Source organism: Littorina saxatilis, linkage group LG16 (assembly GCF_037325665.1).
Source record: "Littorina saxatilis isolate snail1 linkage group LG16, US_GU_Lsax_2.0, whole genome shotgun sequence".
Lineage (NCBI taxonomy): Eukaryota > Metazoa > Mollusca > Gastropoda > Littorinimorpha > Littorinidae > Littorina > Littorina saxatilis.
This window is the reverse complement of record NC_090260.1, coordinates 28,168,451-28,183,790: the sequence shown is the minus strand read 5'-3', so window position 1 is coordinate 28,183,790 and position 15,340 is coordinate 28,168,451. Positions and strand designations below refer to the sequence as shown.

At 42.0% G+C, this 15,340-nt stretch overlaps 1 protein-coding gene across 1 annotated transcript in view; it reads right to left on the bottom strand.

Annotated features, from left to right (window-relative positions):
- The window catches only part of LOC138949948 (antistasin-like), a 3,366-nt gene extending 1,923 nt beyond the window's left edge, over positions 1-1,443 (bottom strand). Inside the window, exon 1 of the mRNA XM_070321731.1 lies at positions 1,292-1,443. Within this exon, the coding sequence (XP_070177832.1) occupies positions 1,292-1,418 (127 nt within the window). The 5' untranslated portion in view covers positions 1,419-1,443. The remainder of the gene's footprint in view (positions 1-1,291) is intronic.
- Between the last annotated feature and the right edge of the window lie 13,897 nt (positions 1,444-15,340).

Below are 15,340 nucleotides of genomic sequence, written 5' to 3'. Positions count from 1 at the left end.
GAAACATATTAATATTGGAATGGGAAACATACAACTTTAAATCCACTTTCATGTACGGACATTCAGGGGCGGATCACATCATTTTCAAGGGGGGGTTTCCAAATTCCTTTTAGGGACAATTCCACGACAGGCGACAGGTGGAATGCTCCCCCCCCCCCCCCCCCCGCTGCCCCCCCCCCCGAAAAATGTTGATAAAAACAAAGAAAATGGAGCAATCTGGTGCAATCTGAACAATGAAGCTTCCACAAAAACACCTCCCAAAAACTACATTTAAGAAGACAAATTTGGAGTAAAATAAAGACAATTGTCCGGTCTGGTGCAACCTGAGCAAGTAAATTACCCAACTACTTTCCAAAACCATCACTGAGAAGACAAAGGCCGGCTCCTAGGGGAGTCCGGGGGCATGCTCCCCCGGAATTTTTTTGATAAAAATCAAGGAAAATGGAGCAACCTGGTGCAATCTAAGCCATCAGTTTTTCTTTGTTTTCAAATTTTATTTTCTCATTCTTTTTTCTAAGGCTAGGGGGGTTCCGGAAACCCCGGAAACACCCCCCCCCCCCCCCCCCTGGATCCCCCCCCCCCCCCCTGGACATCTCCGATGAAAGGATAGTAGTATATGTCGTCCATTGCTCAATAAACTTCATTTAGGGTTAGTACCAAAAACAAGTCGCGTGAGGCGAAATTACTACATTTAGTCAAGCTGTGGAACTCACAGAATGAAACTGAACGCACTGCATTTTTTCACAATGACCGTAGTCCGCCGCTAGTGCAAAAGGCAGTGAAAGTGACGAGCCTGTATTTAGCGCGGTAGCGGTTGCGCTGTGCTGCATAGCGCGCTTTGCTGTACCTCTCTTCGTTTTAACTTTCTTGATTCCCCCTCTATGTTAACACATTTAGTCAAAACTTCACTAAATGTAAAAAGGTAGTAAGTGCCGGGAACGTAAGAACTTCTGCGGGAAAAGGACCCAATATTTAGGACGGTGGTGCACCCACACACACACACACACACACTGACACACACTGACACGCGCGCACGCACGCACGCACGCACACACACACTAACTGTGACACACACACACACACACACACACACACTGACACACACACACACACACACACACTCAGATCGACTCACTCTATCTCTGTGATAGGCGTCAACGGCAGGTCTTTCAATGGAGAAAAAAATTACACCCCCCCTCTGTGTCTCACTCTATATGGCTCTGTAATATTTAAACAGTCGAATACATTAAGACAGCAGTCAAACTCTGTTGAAAGAAACAAAAAAACTCACACAAAAATCCGAGCAGCGCAATGCCGACTAGAAGCAGTTTTGTCGCCATTTTTGAAGAATGGATTGAAAGGTACGTATAGTTGGGTATTGTTGATCTGTTGTACAGTACTGACAGTGAGGATGTCATATGTACAGTAGCTGTACACGTACGTGCTTATCAGAGTGGTCACTGTACTTCTTATCTTTTCTTTTTCTCAGTCAGTTGTATTCACAGCTGTGTCTCAGGTCATGACCCGAAGTTTTCAGATGGTACAGTAATATGAAAAATTGTTACGCTGGTTTATTAGCCAGCACTGAGGAAACGTAAAATCGAACTAACATTAAAAACTGGACATAGCGACCATTGAGGAAAAAACGTTCGGGTAAATGTCAGTAAAATAATTCGAAAGATTCGCACACAGGCGCGCAGGCACGAAGGCACACACACACTGACATACACATACACACTCACACACATATACACTCACTCACACACACACGCACACACACACACACACATACACACATACACACACACTAACACACATACACTCGTACACATATACACACTAACACACACACACACACACACACACACACACACTAACATACACACACAAACACTAACACACACACTCACACATATAGGGCCTACACACTAACACACCCAAACACACACATACACACTAACACACACACACACATAGTTTGCACGGATTCAGTTTTAAGTGATCTTTCACTTTAATAGTTTCAACAATAGATTTGTAACAGTAACATCTCAAGTTTGTATTTCCGATAACATCAAACAGTCAAACCAGTTGAAACAAGAAATTCCTCCGAGGTAGGAAAAACACCCCCGAAGTCAGAAGTCAAAAGTCAAAAGTCAAAAGTCAAAAGTCAGAAGTCAGAAGAGAGAAAGTCAGAAATCAGAAGAAGTCAGAAGTCAGAAGTCAGAAGTCAGAAGAGAGAAAGTCAGAAGTCAGAAGTCAGAAGTCAGAAGAGAGAAAGTCAGAAATCAGAAGAAGTCAGAAGTCAGAAGAGAGAAAGTCAGAAGTCAGACGTCAGAAGTCAGAAGAGAGAAAGTCAGAAGTCAGAAGAGAGAAAGTCAAAAGTCAGAAGTCAAAAGTCAAAAGTCAAAACTCAAAAGTCAGAAGTCAGAAGAGAGAAAGTCAGAAGTCAGAAGTCAGAAGAGAGAAAGTCAGAAGTCAGAAGTCAGAAGTCAGAAGTCAGAAGAGAGAAAGTCAGAAGTCAAAAGTCAAAAGTCAAAAGTCAGAAGTCAGAATGTAAACACAGGGTCCATTGCGAAAGGGTACGTCGAGGTAGAAAAAACACCCCCGTTGGTCAAAGGGAAATAACCATTCTCACTGCCACCAACTGAGAAGGTTATTTCCCTTTGACCATTAATATGTCACTCTTAATCTTAATCCACCAATAACTCCCTAACCGTGTGTTTGACTGGTCCCAATTTTTGTAAGGACCGTCTCAGGAATGTATAGAACCTGTTCACCAAGTTTGGTGACGATCGGTCCGTTCATTCTTGAGATCTATATGCGAACACAAACACACAAACACACAAACAAACAAACACATCCAGTGAAACCTATACACACCCCCATACCGGGGGTGTAACAATGAGAGGTTCTGACTAAAGAGACAAACAGCACTAAGGTGTTAGCACAACTTGCATTAATATCTTTAACATTTACAACAAGGGCACACATTATATAATACCTGGAAACAAAGAGATGTACAAGTACATGTATAACATACATGTACATGTATTTGACTTAAGAAAAAAAGAGGTTCATACAGTTAGACCCCCCCCCTCCCCCAACTAAATAAATCGGAATACATAAATAAATAAACAAATAAATAAATGAATACATACATAAATAAATAAACAAATAAATAAGAAATGAAAAATACAAAGGGTTTGAAAAGAAGGGAGTCTGAAAATGGGGGTAAATTTACAGACATTATCAACATACTTAACATCTGAAAAGGGATGCTGGGAAATCTTAAAATTGGGGAATTGGTGGTGTGGGGAGGGGTGGGGAGGGGGGAGGGGGGGCAAAAGGAGAGATCTGTATGACTATACTTTTGTAGTGGAAAAGGTCTAAAAGTTTAGCGAAGAAGAAGAAACTGAAGAGGGCAAAGCAGGAGAAGTCAACACACAACTGTAGGGAAACGCCTTATAATCTACTTGCACAATGGAACCTTTCTTAAGACCCCCGAAAATCTGACAAAGTTGATTGAGTCTTAACAAGAAGGCAGTTTTGAAATGGGGGTAATAAATTTACAGTCACGATGAACAGAACATCTAAAAACGTAAAGCCTTAAAAGGGAGGGGGAGGAGACTGGGGGGGGGGGGGGGGGTTAAATTCTGGGTGAGATGGGGTCTTAAAAGGGAGGGGGGGGGAGAGTGTATGTGTGTGTGTGTGTGGGGGGGGGGGGGGGGGGCTTAAATTGTGGGTGAGATGAGGTCTTTCTTTCTTTCTTTCTTTATTTGGTGTTTAACGTCGTTTTCAACCACGAAGGTTTTATCGCGACGGGGAAAGGGGGGGAGATGGGATAGAGCCACTTGTCAATTGTTTCTTGTTCACAAAAGCACTAATCAAAAATTTGCTCCAGGGGCTTGCAACGTAGTACAATATATGACCAAGTTTGGTGACGATCGGTCCGTTCATTCTTGAGATCTATATGCGAACACAAACACACAAACAAACATACAAACACACAAACAAACACATCGAGTGAAACCTATACACACCCCTATACCGGGGGTGTAAACAAACACATCGAGCGAAACCTATACACACCCCTATACCGGGGGTGTAACAATGTTGGTTAAGGGTGTAACATGACCAAAAAAGGTCAGCTTTTAAAACATATTTTTTGTTTAAAGATGTGGTCGAGTTTAAAGGTTACTTCCCTTAGCCTTAGGTTCGCAAAATGTGCCAAACGTTGATTTTTTTTGTTAGAATAGAAAAAAAGTTTTAGGGTCACAGGAAAAAATTGGGTGGGTTGGGTTACCCTCAACCAACACAATCATATTCTTGTTTGGCCTTAAGGAAAACATGGTACATTGTACAACGGTACCAGCTTCGAGAGGACACCTCAAATAAAGGACACATGTTGCCCCCCTTACTATCTTTTATCATAGTATACCTGTCGTGACAGGCCACCTGCACTGTAGGGACATTTTTGGCTTGTTCCAAGGGTGTTTCTTTCTTTCTTTTTTTCTTTATTTGGTGTTTAACGTCGTTTTCAACCGTTCAAGGTTATATCGCGACGGAGGGAAGGGGGGTGATGGGATAGAGCCACTGGTCAATTGTTTCTTGTTCACAAAAGCACTAATCAAAAATGTGACCCTCCACCACGGAATGAGTCGCATGTCACCTTTGCATGATGTTCATATTTTTGCATTTTCCTAAAGAGTTTTTTATGCTCTATCCAGTGGTGAAAACCGTTTTAGAAAAGAGCGAAAACTGTTTGAGTTATAAGCCTGTGACTAAGGTGACCCTCACACTGTTACCAGACACTCCCCGGACTTATATTAAGCCTAGTGCAGAACCGCGCGAGGTGACATGCGACTCATTTCGTGGTGGAGGGTCACAAATTTGCTCCAGGGTGTCCTTTCAACACAGGTACCACTGTACACAAAGGTTTTCTTCATATACATTTACCCTGTACTTTGCAATATTCTCTTTTTAGCCAACATAGGTTGAAGGGCCGTTAAAAAACAAGAACCAAACAACTATCCATTTCTTTCATTTTTAAACAGAGACTGCACGTGCAAGACTTAAAACTATGAAATGGGACTCACTCAAAATTGACACATGTTTTAATTCAACCCAAGCACACACATTCAAACTGTACAAATATATACACAGGGATGTCGTTAGGCGTCGGACATCGGACATGGACCGATTACAAGGCTCACATGTCCGATTCACATAGCCGCATGGCGGTCAGATGTCCTATCGTTTTCAACTGAGCGCGGGACAGGCTGAATTTCTTTAACCCAGTGTGGGACTTTCAGTGGGCCATGGGGCGACAACCCCCAACCCAGCGCGTCCCCGGGTGTCTGATAGGGGAACGGACTTCAGATATGAAGACCAGCCGCTTGCGGCCGCGGACCAAACTGGCGGTGTTTCCTACCAGGGTGGAGTGGGGAAGCAGGCGGCACTGCTACTCTCTTCGAAATGCTCCATCGCCCTTCGACGGGACTCATCTAATGCGACTATGGGCGCATTAAAACCCTAGCTCCGGGTGGGATCCCGGCAAATCCTCCCCCCTGTGCTCTCAGGGTAGGACGTACAGGCCATGAGCTAAGGGTGAGGCAACCCCGACAGAAACCTCGAGTGCTGAAGACGGAGGTACTGGGCTGCACGGCGCACTCTAATAAACCATGGTACCACGCATCAACGCCAACCATAAAATGGCGAACGCAAGAAGAAGAAGAAGTGAGTGCGGTCATGGTCCGATAAGAACTCCATTCCTTCGGACAGCGCGATATTTGATAATATTCTTTTCGTGATAGTGCTGAAGTTTTTGGTTGTTTTTTTAGTTTGTTTGTTTCTCTTTAGTGTGTGTCCTGCACACAATGTTGGAGCATGTACTGATATGTGTGTTTGCACATGATAATTTTGTGTTTTACGCACAATTATAATGTCCTTTTAAAATGTCTGAAAGCAGTCAAATGTCCTATTAATGCCGAAGAGCTAAGGACATTTGTCCTATTGGTATGAATTTGTGGCAACATCCCGGTATACATATCATTCTAGAAGAGGGGGTTTCTCTCAAAAAAAGGAACACTCATCAACCCTGGGAACAATCTTTTATGGACAAAAAAACAGTACTTTAGAGTGAACCACACAACTAGGATGGGTGGGACTGTGAAAACTCGCGAAGTATCTTCAAGAAGACATACTACTATATGTAAGGCACAAAACAAAATTGTCTGTTTACGGTAACATAGGCCAAAAAAATAGGGTCTGTGGGTGGTTTTTTTGGGGGGGGTTTTCCCCAAAAAAACCATATTTTAAAGTTATTTTGCCAAAAAACAAAGACTTTTTTTTAATAATTTTTTTTCCTTCCCCAAATGCCAAAAAACCCAAATAAACCGTCTAGGGTCGCGCGAAAAAATAGGGTCGGTCGGGATACCGTAAACAGACTATTTTTTGTGTGTGGCCTAAACCAAACCCATGAACTGCTTTTTGTTTTCCATTGTGTTTATTTGCTTGTTAGTCCTGAAGAAGCTTCTATAAGCGAAAATTTGATTTAGTATTAGTAGTGTGCAGTGTCAGTGTCCTTGTATTGGAAAGTACAGACATCTTTTGTTTTTTTAACTCTCACCCATTGTCACTTTGTTGATTAGAAACTAATGAACAGTTAGTATGCATGTACTACAAGTTAATTATTTACCATCCTGACGAAGGCAGCGACAAGCTGTCGAAATATAGATTAAGAATCTACCACACCTGTTGTATTCTCTTTTTGTTTTTATGTATAGTCAAGTGTGTGTGTGTGTGTGTGTGTGTGTGTGTGTGTGCGCGCACACAGGCAAGTGTGTTTGTTAACATCCTCCAGTGCAGAAAAAGTGCTTTATACTGTTTCCTGAGTTATGCGTTGTACTCCTTTGCAAAGGTGTCTGTCCTCCGTTTTAGAGTGTATGTATGTAGCTAAGTTCTTCACTTGGATTGGAACAATACTTCCCAAAAATCATTTCTCACCTATCATGTTCAAACATATAAAGCAATGATAGCTACTGTTATTTTGTCAGAGAGAGAGAGAGAGAGCGAGAGAGAGAGAGAGAGAGAGAGAGAGAGAGAGAGAGAGAGAGAGGAGAGAGAGAGAGAGAGAGGGAGAGAGAGAGAGAGAGAGAGAGATCGAGAGAGAGAGAGAGGGAGAGAGAGAGAGAGAGAGAGAGAGAGAGAGAGAGAGAGAGAGAGAGAGAGAGAGAGAAAGAGAGAGAGAGTGTGTGTGTAAGTGATAAAGAGAAAGATGCTTAATTTCCTGAGGGATGGTTTATTTTGTCCGACAGCCTTTTTTCAGAACACAGGAGGATAGGGTGGGGGAAAAGCGATTTTCACAGAGAGAAAGAGAGAAAGCCCTCTGTTAGAAGTGATAACAAATGCTTTACCCTAAAGTAAACTTTACTTTGACTAGAAACAAACAAGCACACAAACATAGACAAACTCACACATTCAAACCGACAAGTGTTCACACACACACACACACACACACACACACACACACACACACACAAAAACCCATTCATTCCATGGGGTCACAGTGTTTTGAAACAAACATTATTTCACTTTTTCGAGTGCAAACAAAACGGAATCTACAAACAGCTATAGTGAGAACCCTTTTTAATACCCCCCGCCCCCCTTTCCCTCTCTCCCTCCCCTTCTCTTCTTCAAGTGCAAAAAAAAAAAAAAAAAAAAAAAAAAAAAAAGTGGAATTTAGATACACAGCAAATACTGTTATGCATCCGGTACCCTGCTTTAGAATTTGACAAGATCATTTTCACATCACTCAACATATTTTGAACAAAAATGTATCACCTGTACTGTACATTGCAACTTATATATATATATATGACTGTCTTTTGACTAGACCAGTGCATCACCTGTATATATATATATATAATAGGAATCATTGGGACTATGCACAAAATCAGTGATGCGTAAATAAAGAGAAGCACCTGTCTTTTTCGAATAATAAATAAATATTCTGGGCACAAAACGAAACCTCTTTTAAATTGCAAAAAAATGTGATTAAAAATCAATCAAAGGCGCATACATATCTAAAAGCAAAACGGCAAAACCAAGGACATGTATGGCATCGACACAGCTGAAAAAAAGCAAACAAAAGATAGCTACAGTGGAACACTCTGATCCACATCCGTTGCTCTTGCAAGTGTAACCAGAGGGGCAGGTAACTTTGTTGAAATCCCCACATAGAGCCAGACAACTTCCTCTGCGCTGAGGCCGTCCTGAGCTTAGGCCTTCAAGGAAGAGACATCGCGAGCAACAGTGGAGTCTACATTATAAGGACCTTACTTTTAGACCCCCCTTTTCAGATTTTGTTTGTTTGTTTGTTTGTTTGTTTGTTTGCTTAACGCCCAGCCGACCACCAAGGGCCGTATCAGGGCGGTGCTGCTTTGACATATATATAACGTGCGCCACACACAAGACAGAAGTCGCAGCACAGGCTTCATGTCTCACCCAGTCACATTATTCTGACACCGGACCAACCAGTCCCAGCACTTACCCCATAATGCCAGACGCCAGGCGGAGCAGCCACTAGATCGCCAATGTTAAAGTCTTAGGTATGACCCGGCCGGGGTTCGAACCCACGACCTCCCGATCACGGGGCGGACGCCTTACCACTAGGCCAACCGTGCCGGTTCTCCTTTCAAGACCTTCAAAAATCTGAGAAAATCAGGTCATGAAAAGGAGGGAGTGTTAAAACCGAGGTAAATGTACACAGGTTGTGAACTAAAAATCTGAAAAAGAAGGGCCTTAAAAGGGAGAAAGTCTTAAATTGGGGGGGGGGGGGGGGGGGAGGGGAGAGGGGGGGGGGGGGGGGCGGAGGGTCTTAAAAGGGGGGTTCCACAGTAGCATGGCAAGGCAAAGATTCTCAGATGTGGACTTCGTTCCACAGCAAAAACTTCAAACAAATCTTTTATCTTTCTTTCTCTTTATTTGGTGTTTAACGTCATTTTCAACCGTTCAAGGTTATATCACGACGGGGAAAGGGGGGGGGGGGGGGGGGGGGGAGATGGAATAGAGCCACTTGTTAATTGTTTCTTGTTCACAAAAGCACTAATCAAAAAATTGCTCCAGGGGCTTGCAACGTAGTACAATATATGACCTTTCTGGGAGAATGCAAGTTTCCAGTACAAAGGACTTAACATTTCTTACATACTGCTTGACTAAAATCTTTGCAAACTTCAAACAAATGGAACCAAATGGAACCTAATACATTTCACATGGATAAATAAAGACAGCGACAAGAACGGTTTCCCGAAATGATGGGCATCAACATTTTCATTGCTGTGGTCAAAACAGCATAGGCCCCATCCCTCCATCAAATAGTGACGGTGCATGAGATAAAAAAAAAAAGCATGGCAAGGCAAAGACTCTCAGATGTGGACTTCGTTCCACAGCAAAAACTTCAAACAAATGGAACCTAATACATTTCACATGGATAAATAAAGACAGCGACAAGAACGGTTTCCGGAAACGATGGGCATCAACACCTTAATTGCTGTGGTCAAAACAGCCTCCAAAGATGTGTACTTCGTTCCACAGCAAAAACTTCAAACAAATGGAACCTAATACATTTCACATGGATAAATAAAGACAGCGACAAGAACGGTTTCCGGAAACGATGGGCATCAACACCTTAATTGCTGTGGTCAAAACAGCCTCCAAAGATCCGTCCTAACAGATCTCTCACTTCATAGGCCCCATCCCTCCATCAAATAGTGACGGTGCATGAGATAAAAACAAACAAACAAGGGACGTAAGTTATTGGAATATATTGAGTTAGTTAGTTAACTGTTGCTTAATGGGTCCAGCGGACCATTTAGGCCAAATCAGGACCCCACAAGTTTAACATTGCACAACTTTAAATTAAACCAATTTTAAAAAACAAATATTTTGAGTAAATGAGTTTTTAACTTAACCCTTACACTGGTGCAATTCTGTAACACATGTTACATAGCCACTGGTGAATTAACAGAGAAAAACAAGAAGAGCAAACGCTCGATCGAGTCACTTTCGCAGTTCTGAATATTATATGAGGCATCAGATGGACAGGAAGAAATTGCTATTCACAACACAATGAGTCACGTTCACATAAAATTTGAGCCCGGTCACTTTTATAGTTTCCGAGAAAAGCCCAACGTTAAGTTGTGTGTTGCCGAACAGAAAAGGCTAGTTATCTCCCTTGTTTTTCTGATAACGTTCGTAAAAGGCTACAGATGTAAATACTTTGATGTAAAGAATAATCCTACAAAGTTTCAATCACATCCGATGAACTTTGTCAAAGATATAAAATGTCTAATTTTTCCTTTGACGCTGACCTGTGACCTTGAAAAAGGTCAAAGGTCAACGAAACCATCGTTAAAGTGTAGAGGTCATTGGAGGTCACGACTAAACAAAATATGAGCCCGATCGCTTTGATAGTTTCCGAGAAAAGTCCAACGTTAAGGTGGTGTCTACGGACGGCCGGCCGGCCGGCCGGACGGCCGGACAGACTAACACTGACCGATTACATAGAGTCACTTTTTCTCAAGTGACTCAAAAATAAAGAAAAACGGTCATATAGATTTTCGTATCCATGGGAGGTAATCGGAACCGACCAAACAGACTGAGCCAGTAGCGCGACATATGTCGTGACAACCAGGTGACAGTATACGTAAAGTAGCGCGACATACGTTGCGACAACCAGCCTAAGGGTTAATGTCTTTCAAAACAGGTAGCTGATAAAGGGAGGCAACTCAACCACAGGCTGTTTTTACTCAGCATTAATCGGAGGCAAATCTGCACAAAATCAATGGAAGTAAAAGGACTGACTAGTTTGGCAAGTTGACACTTCCACTGCATTCGTAGAACAAGTTTTCCACCCTTTCTAAACTGACTACGGCAACAAGGGCCAATGAATAAGTCAGGGTGTATGTTTTAAGTAATTTACAACCAGATCTACATTTGTAACGTAGTTTGAGCTCTGGCAGCAGCGCATTCAAGACTTGGGAAATTGGATTTATAACGGGAAGAAACCTGCCTGCTGAACAAGAGTTTCCATTTTTTATTTTATTTATTTTTACTGTTCATGAATTTAGTTGTTCATGCTGGGGGAGGGGGGTGGGTGGGGGAGGAAAGGAGTGGTACATAATGGATGATTAATCAATATTTCTCTACTATCTTAGTGTCTTCATAAATCACGCACACATCCTGAGCAGGTAAAACCAGAGATGTGTGCGAGTAGGGATCCTCAAAGACGCTCTACTTAGGGGGGTCCCAGGACCCAAACTTTTACACACTCAGCAGAATTTCAGACTAGAAGGTCCCACGACGAAGCGTTATTTCTCACAAAAAAATTGGTTAGATTTACAACATACATTCTCGAGGGTACAGTCATCTGACAAAAAATGTTCTTGTCTTCAAAATCCAGTCAAGTGAACTTTCTTGTTCATTCTGCATGAAAACTAGCAGATGATTACAGTCTGAAATCAGTACCAATGGCAATGGTACGCATAAAAATGCAAATTTAGTGCATCCCAGGACCCACTCTTTCCAGGTTTAATGTGTCGCAAGAAATTCTATTACATTTTTCAGGCTTCTAGACCTCGCGCCCCCTAATTGGCGTAGAGGCGCGTCCCCCGGATGGTGGATGGGGGAGCCTTCTCTACTAACTTCTGAGAGAAGGTCGCATCACTCTCGATGCCGTGAACCTAATTAGGATCTTTTTCTTGTTTCTTCTCTATTTCTGCCTCCCCAAAGTCCTTTTACTTTCCTTTTCTCACCCATAAAATTCTTCACTTTTTACCCTTGTTAAGTGGTTCTTGTATAGAATATAGTCAATGTTTGTAAAGATTTTAGTCAAGCAGTATGTAAGAAATGTTTAGCCCTTTGTACTGGAAACTTGCATTCTCCCAGTAAGGTCATATATTGTACTACGTTGCAAGCCCCTGGAGCAATTTTTTGATTAGTGCTTTTGTGAACAAGAAACACTTAACAAGTGGCTCTATCCCATCTCCCCCCTTTCCCCTATCCCATCTCCCCCCTTTCCCTCGTCGCGATATAACCTTCGTGGTTGAAAACGACGTTAAACACCAAATAAAGAAATAAAGAAAGAAAGAAAGGCTTCTAGAGCATATTGGACTCAGGGACGCACAATTTTCGGGAGGATTGATGAAGCAGAGAATGTCAGACTACAAAATGACCATAACTATCTTTCTTTCTTTGGTGTTTAACGCCGTTTTCAACCACGAAGGGTTATATCGCGACGGGAAAGGGGGGGAGATGGGATAGAGCCACTTGTTAATTGTTTCTTGTTCACAAAAGCACTAATCAAAAATTTGCTCCAGGGGCTTGCAACGTAGTACAATGTATTACCTTACTGGGAGAATGCAAGTTTCCAGTACAAAGGACTTAACATTTCTTACACACTGCTTGACTAAAATCTTTACAAAAATGGACTATATTCTATACAAGAAACACTTAACAAGGGTAAAAAGAGAAACAGAATCCGTGAGTCGCCTCTTACGAATGCTGGGAAGCATCGGGTAAATTCTTCCCCCTAACCCGCGGGGGGACCATAACTATCAGAGCTCAGTGTCCTTGCTCTTTGCCAAGCATGCACCATAACAATCTTCAGACCAAACATGCTTTCTTTTCTTTCTTTATTTATTTGGTGTTTAACGTCGTTTTCAACCGTTCAAGGTTATATCGCGACGGGGAAAGGGGGGAGATGGGATAGAGCCACTTGTTAATTGTTTCTTGTTCACAAAAGCACTAATCAAAAATGTGCTCCAGGGGCTTGCAACGTAGTACAATGTATTACCTTACTGGGAGAATGCAAGTTTCCAGTACAAAGGACTTAACATTTCTTACATACTGCTTGACTAAAATCTTTACAAAAATGGACTATATTCTATACAAGAAACACTTAACAAGGGTAAAAAGAGAAACAGAATCCGTGAGTCGCCTCTTACGAATGCTGGGAAGCATCGGGTAAATTCTTCCCCCTAACCCGCGGGGGGACCATAACTATCAGAGCTCAGTGTCCTTGCTCTTTGCCAAGCATGCACCATAACAATCTTCAGACCAAACATGCTTTCTTTTCTTTCTTTCTTTATTTGGTGTTTAACGTCGTTTTCAACCGTTCAAGGTTATATCGCGACGGGGAAAGGGGGGAGATGGGATAGAGCCACTTGTTAATTGTTTCTTGTTCACAAAAGCACTAATCAAAAAATTGCTCCAGGGGCTTGCAACGTAGTACAATGTATTACCTTACTGGGAGAATGCAAGTTTCCAGTACAAAGGACTTAACATTTCTTACATACTGCTTGACTAAAATCTTTACAAAAATGGACTATATTCTATACAAGAAACACTTAACAAGGGTAAAAAGAGAAACAGAATCCGTGAGTCGCCTCTTACGAATGCTGGGAAGCATCGGGTAAATTCTTCCCCCTAACCCGCGGGGGGACCAAACATGCTTCATTGACTATGTTAGCCACCTATACACACATACAATTCATTTTCCTCATCTGGGAATCATCACATGGTAAACCAGGTACTCATTGCATAATATCAGTGTTTCTATAGTGAGGTTGAATGAAGAAATGGAGTGAACGAACGACAGATCATTTTCCAAAAACAAAAAAACTCTACTGTACTCAGCGACAGAAAAATAAACAACAAGAAACAACAATTACGCCCATTGCCTTAATATCAATTTCAAACAGCAACATCATCACACTTAACAGTTAGATCTATGATCACAATACAAAATAGAAAGGGGGGGGGGGGGGTGTGTGTGGAAACAGGACTAGGAAGAGTTGTCTTCTCGTAAATCAAGAATGGAGATCCTCATTGGATTATGCTTTATAAGGCTGATAATAACAATAGTTAAGCTCCCAAGCAGACTAGATAGTTTTAACAATAAGTTACAGATCTGTGAAAGATGCAAAGTAGCATCGTCATTGTTTAAAAAAATGCAAATGAAACCTCAAACTTTAGCAATATACATAACCTGCCGCAGGTAACCGTTAAAAAATAGAATAGAGAGAAAGAACATTTCTCATCCTGAATTCAATCTTTTCCAGAGACAATTTAAAAAAAAAAATTAAAATCCTGGATATCAGAAATTGTTCTAGTTTTGTCTGTACTTTTTGACTGATAAAACATCAATTTACAGATTTCAGTTTCAATAATTCAATAAATAATTATGATCAGTGTTCTTGCCCTGCAGTCTTGATCATTCGCTGCCTGCTAAAGCTTCAGCCACACACGCGATTCAATCGTTGAGATTCAATCGCGTGATTCAATCTCGAGCCGATCGCACATCACATCGTAGGCCATTGACCCGTCACACGATGAACGATAGACAAAGGATTGACTAACGATTGACGAATGATAACTCCACGCGAGCGGGGTGGAAGTGACGTGTCACAGTGAACACGGCAAACGCGCTTTGCGAGAGCAGACGCTAATGTTCGAACATCGTTCTACCTTTCTGAAAAATACCTTTCAGCATTACGCCTTTGCGAGAAATAAAGTTCCCAGACAGTTGCAATTAATGGTTCCCGACCGCTGTTCACGCCTAAAACGTCTCCTTTACATCTGAGCAAGAAACTGTTCTTCCAAAAAGTTTTGAATCGACGAAGAGATGCTGTCCGCCACTATTTTACGTCATGGCGTGAAGGCCGCAACGAGGCGTTCTGATTGGCTCTGCCCCTGCGATTGACTGACGACTGGGTCGCAGGAATAGAACAAGTTCTAAAGCTCAAAGCTACGAGGGAATCGCATGAGACTGAGTCGCAGATTTGTCGTAGCTATTTTCCATGACTCAGTCGCCCGTGTGACAGGGTAAATCTCACGATTGAATCGCGTGTGTGACTGCCCTCTAAGCTAACCTTCAAAACTTACAGGTAATCGTAATAAAACTATCATTGAATAAAAAGAATCTTGAACAAATGTGACCCTCCACCACGAAATGAGTCACATGTCACCATTGCATGATTTTCATAGTTTTACATTTTCATAAAGAGTTGTTTATGCTCTATCCAGTGGTGAAAACCGTTTTAGAAAAGAGCGAAAACTGTTTGAGTTATAAGCTTGTGACTAAGTTGACCCTCACACTGTTACCAGACACTCCCCTGACTTATATTAAGCCTAGCGCAGAACCGCGCGAGGTGACATGCGACTCATTTCGTGGTGGATGGTCACAAAAGAGGCAGAGCGCTAGCGAGAGATCAATTAACCAAAGGGAAGTAAGGGCTCTATATACATACGACATGTGTAATGGAGAAGCGAGAGTTATACG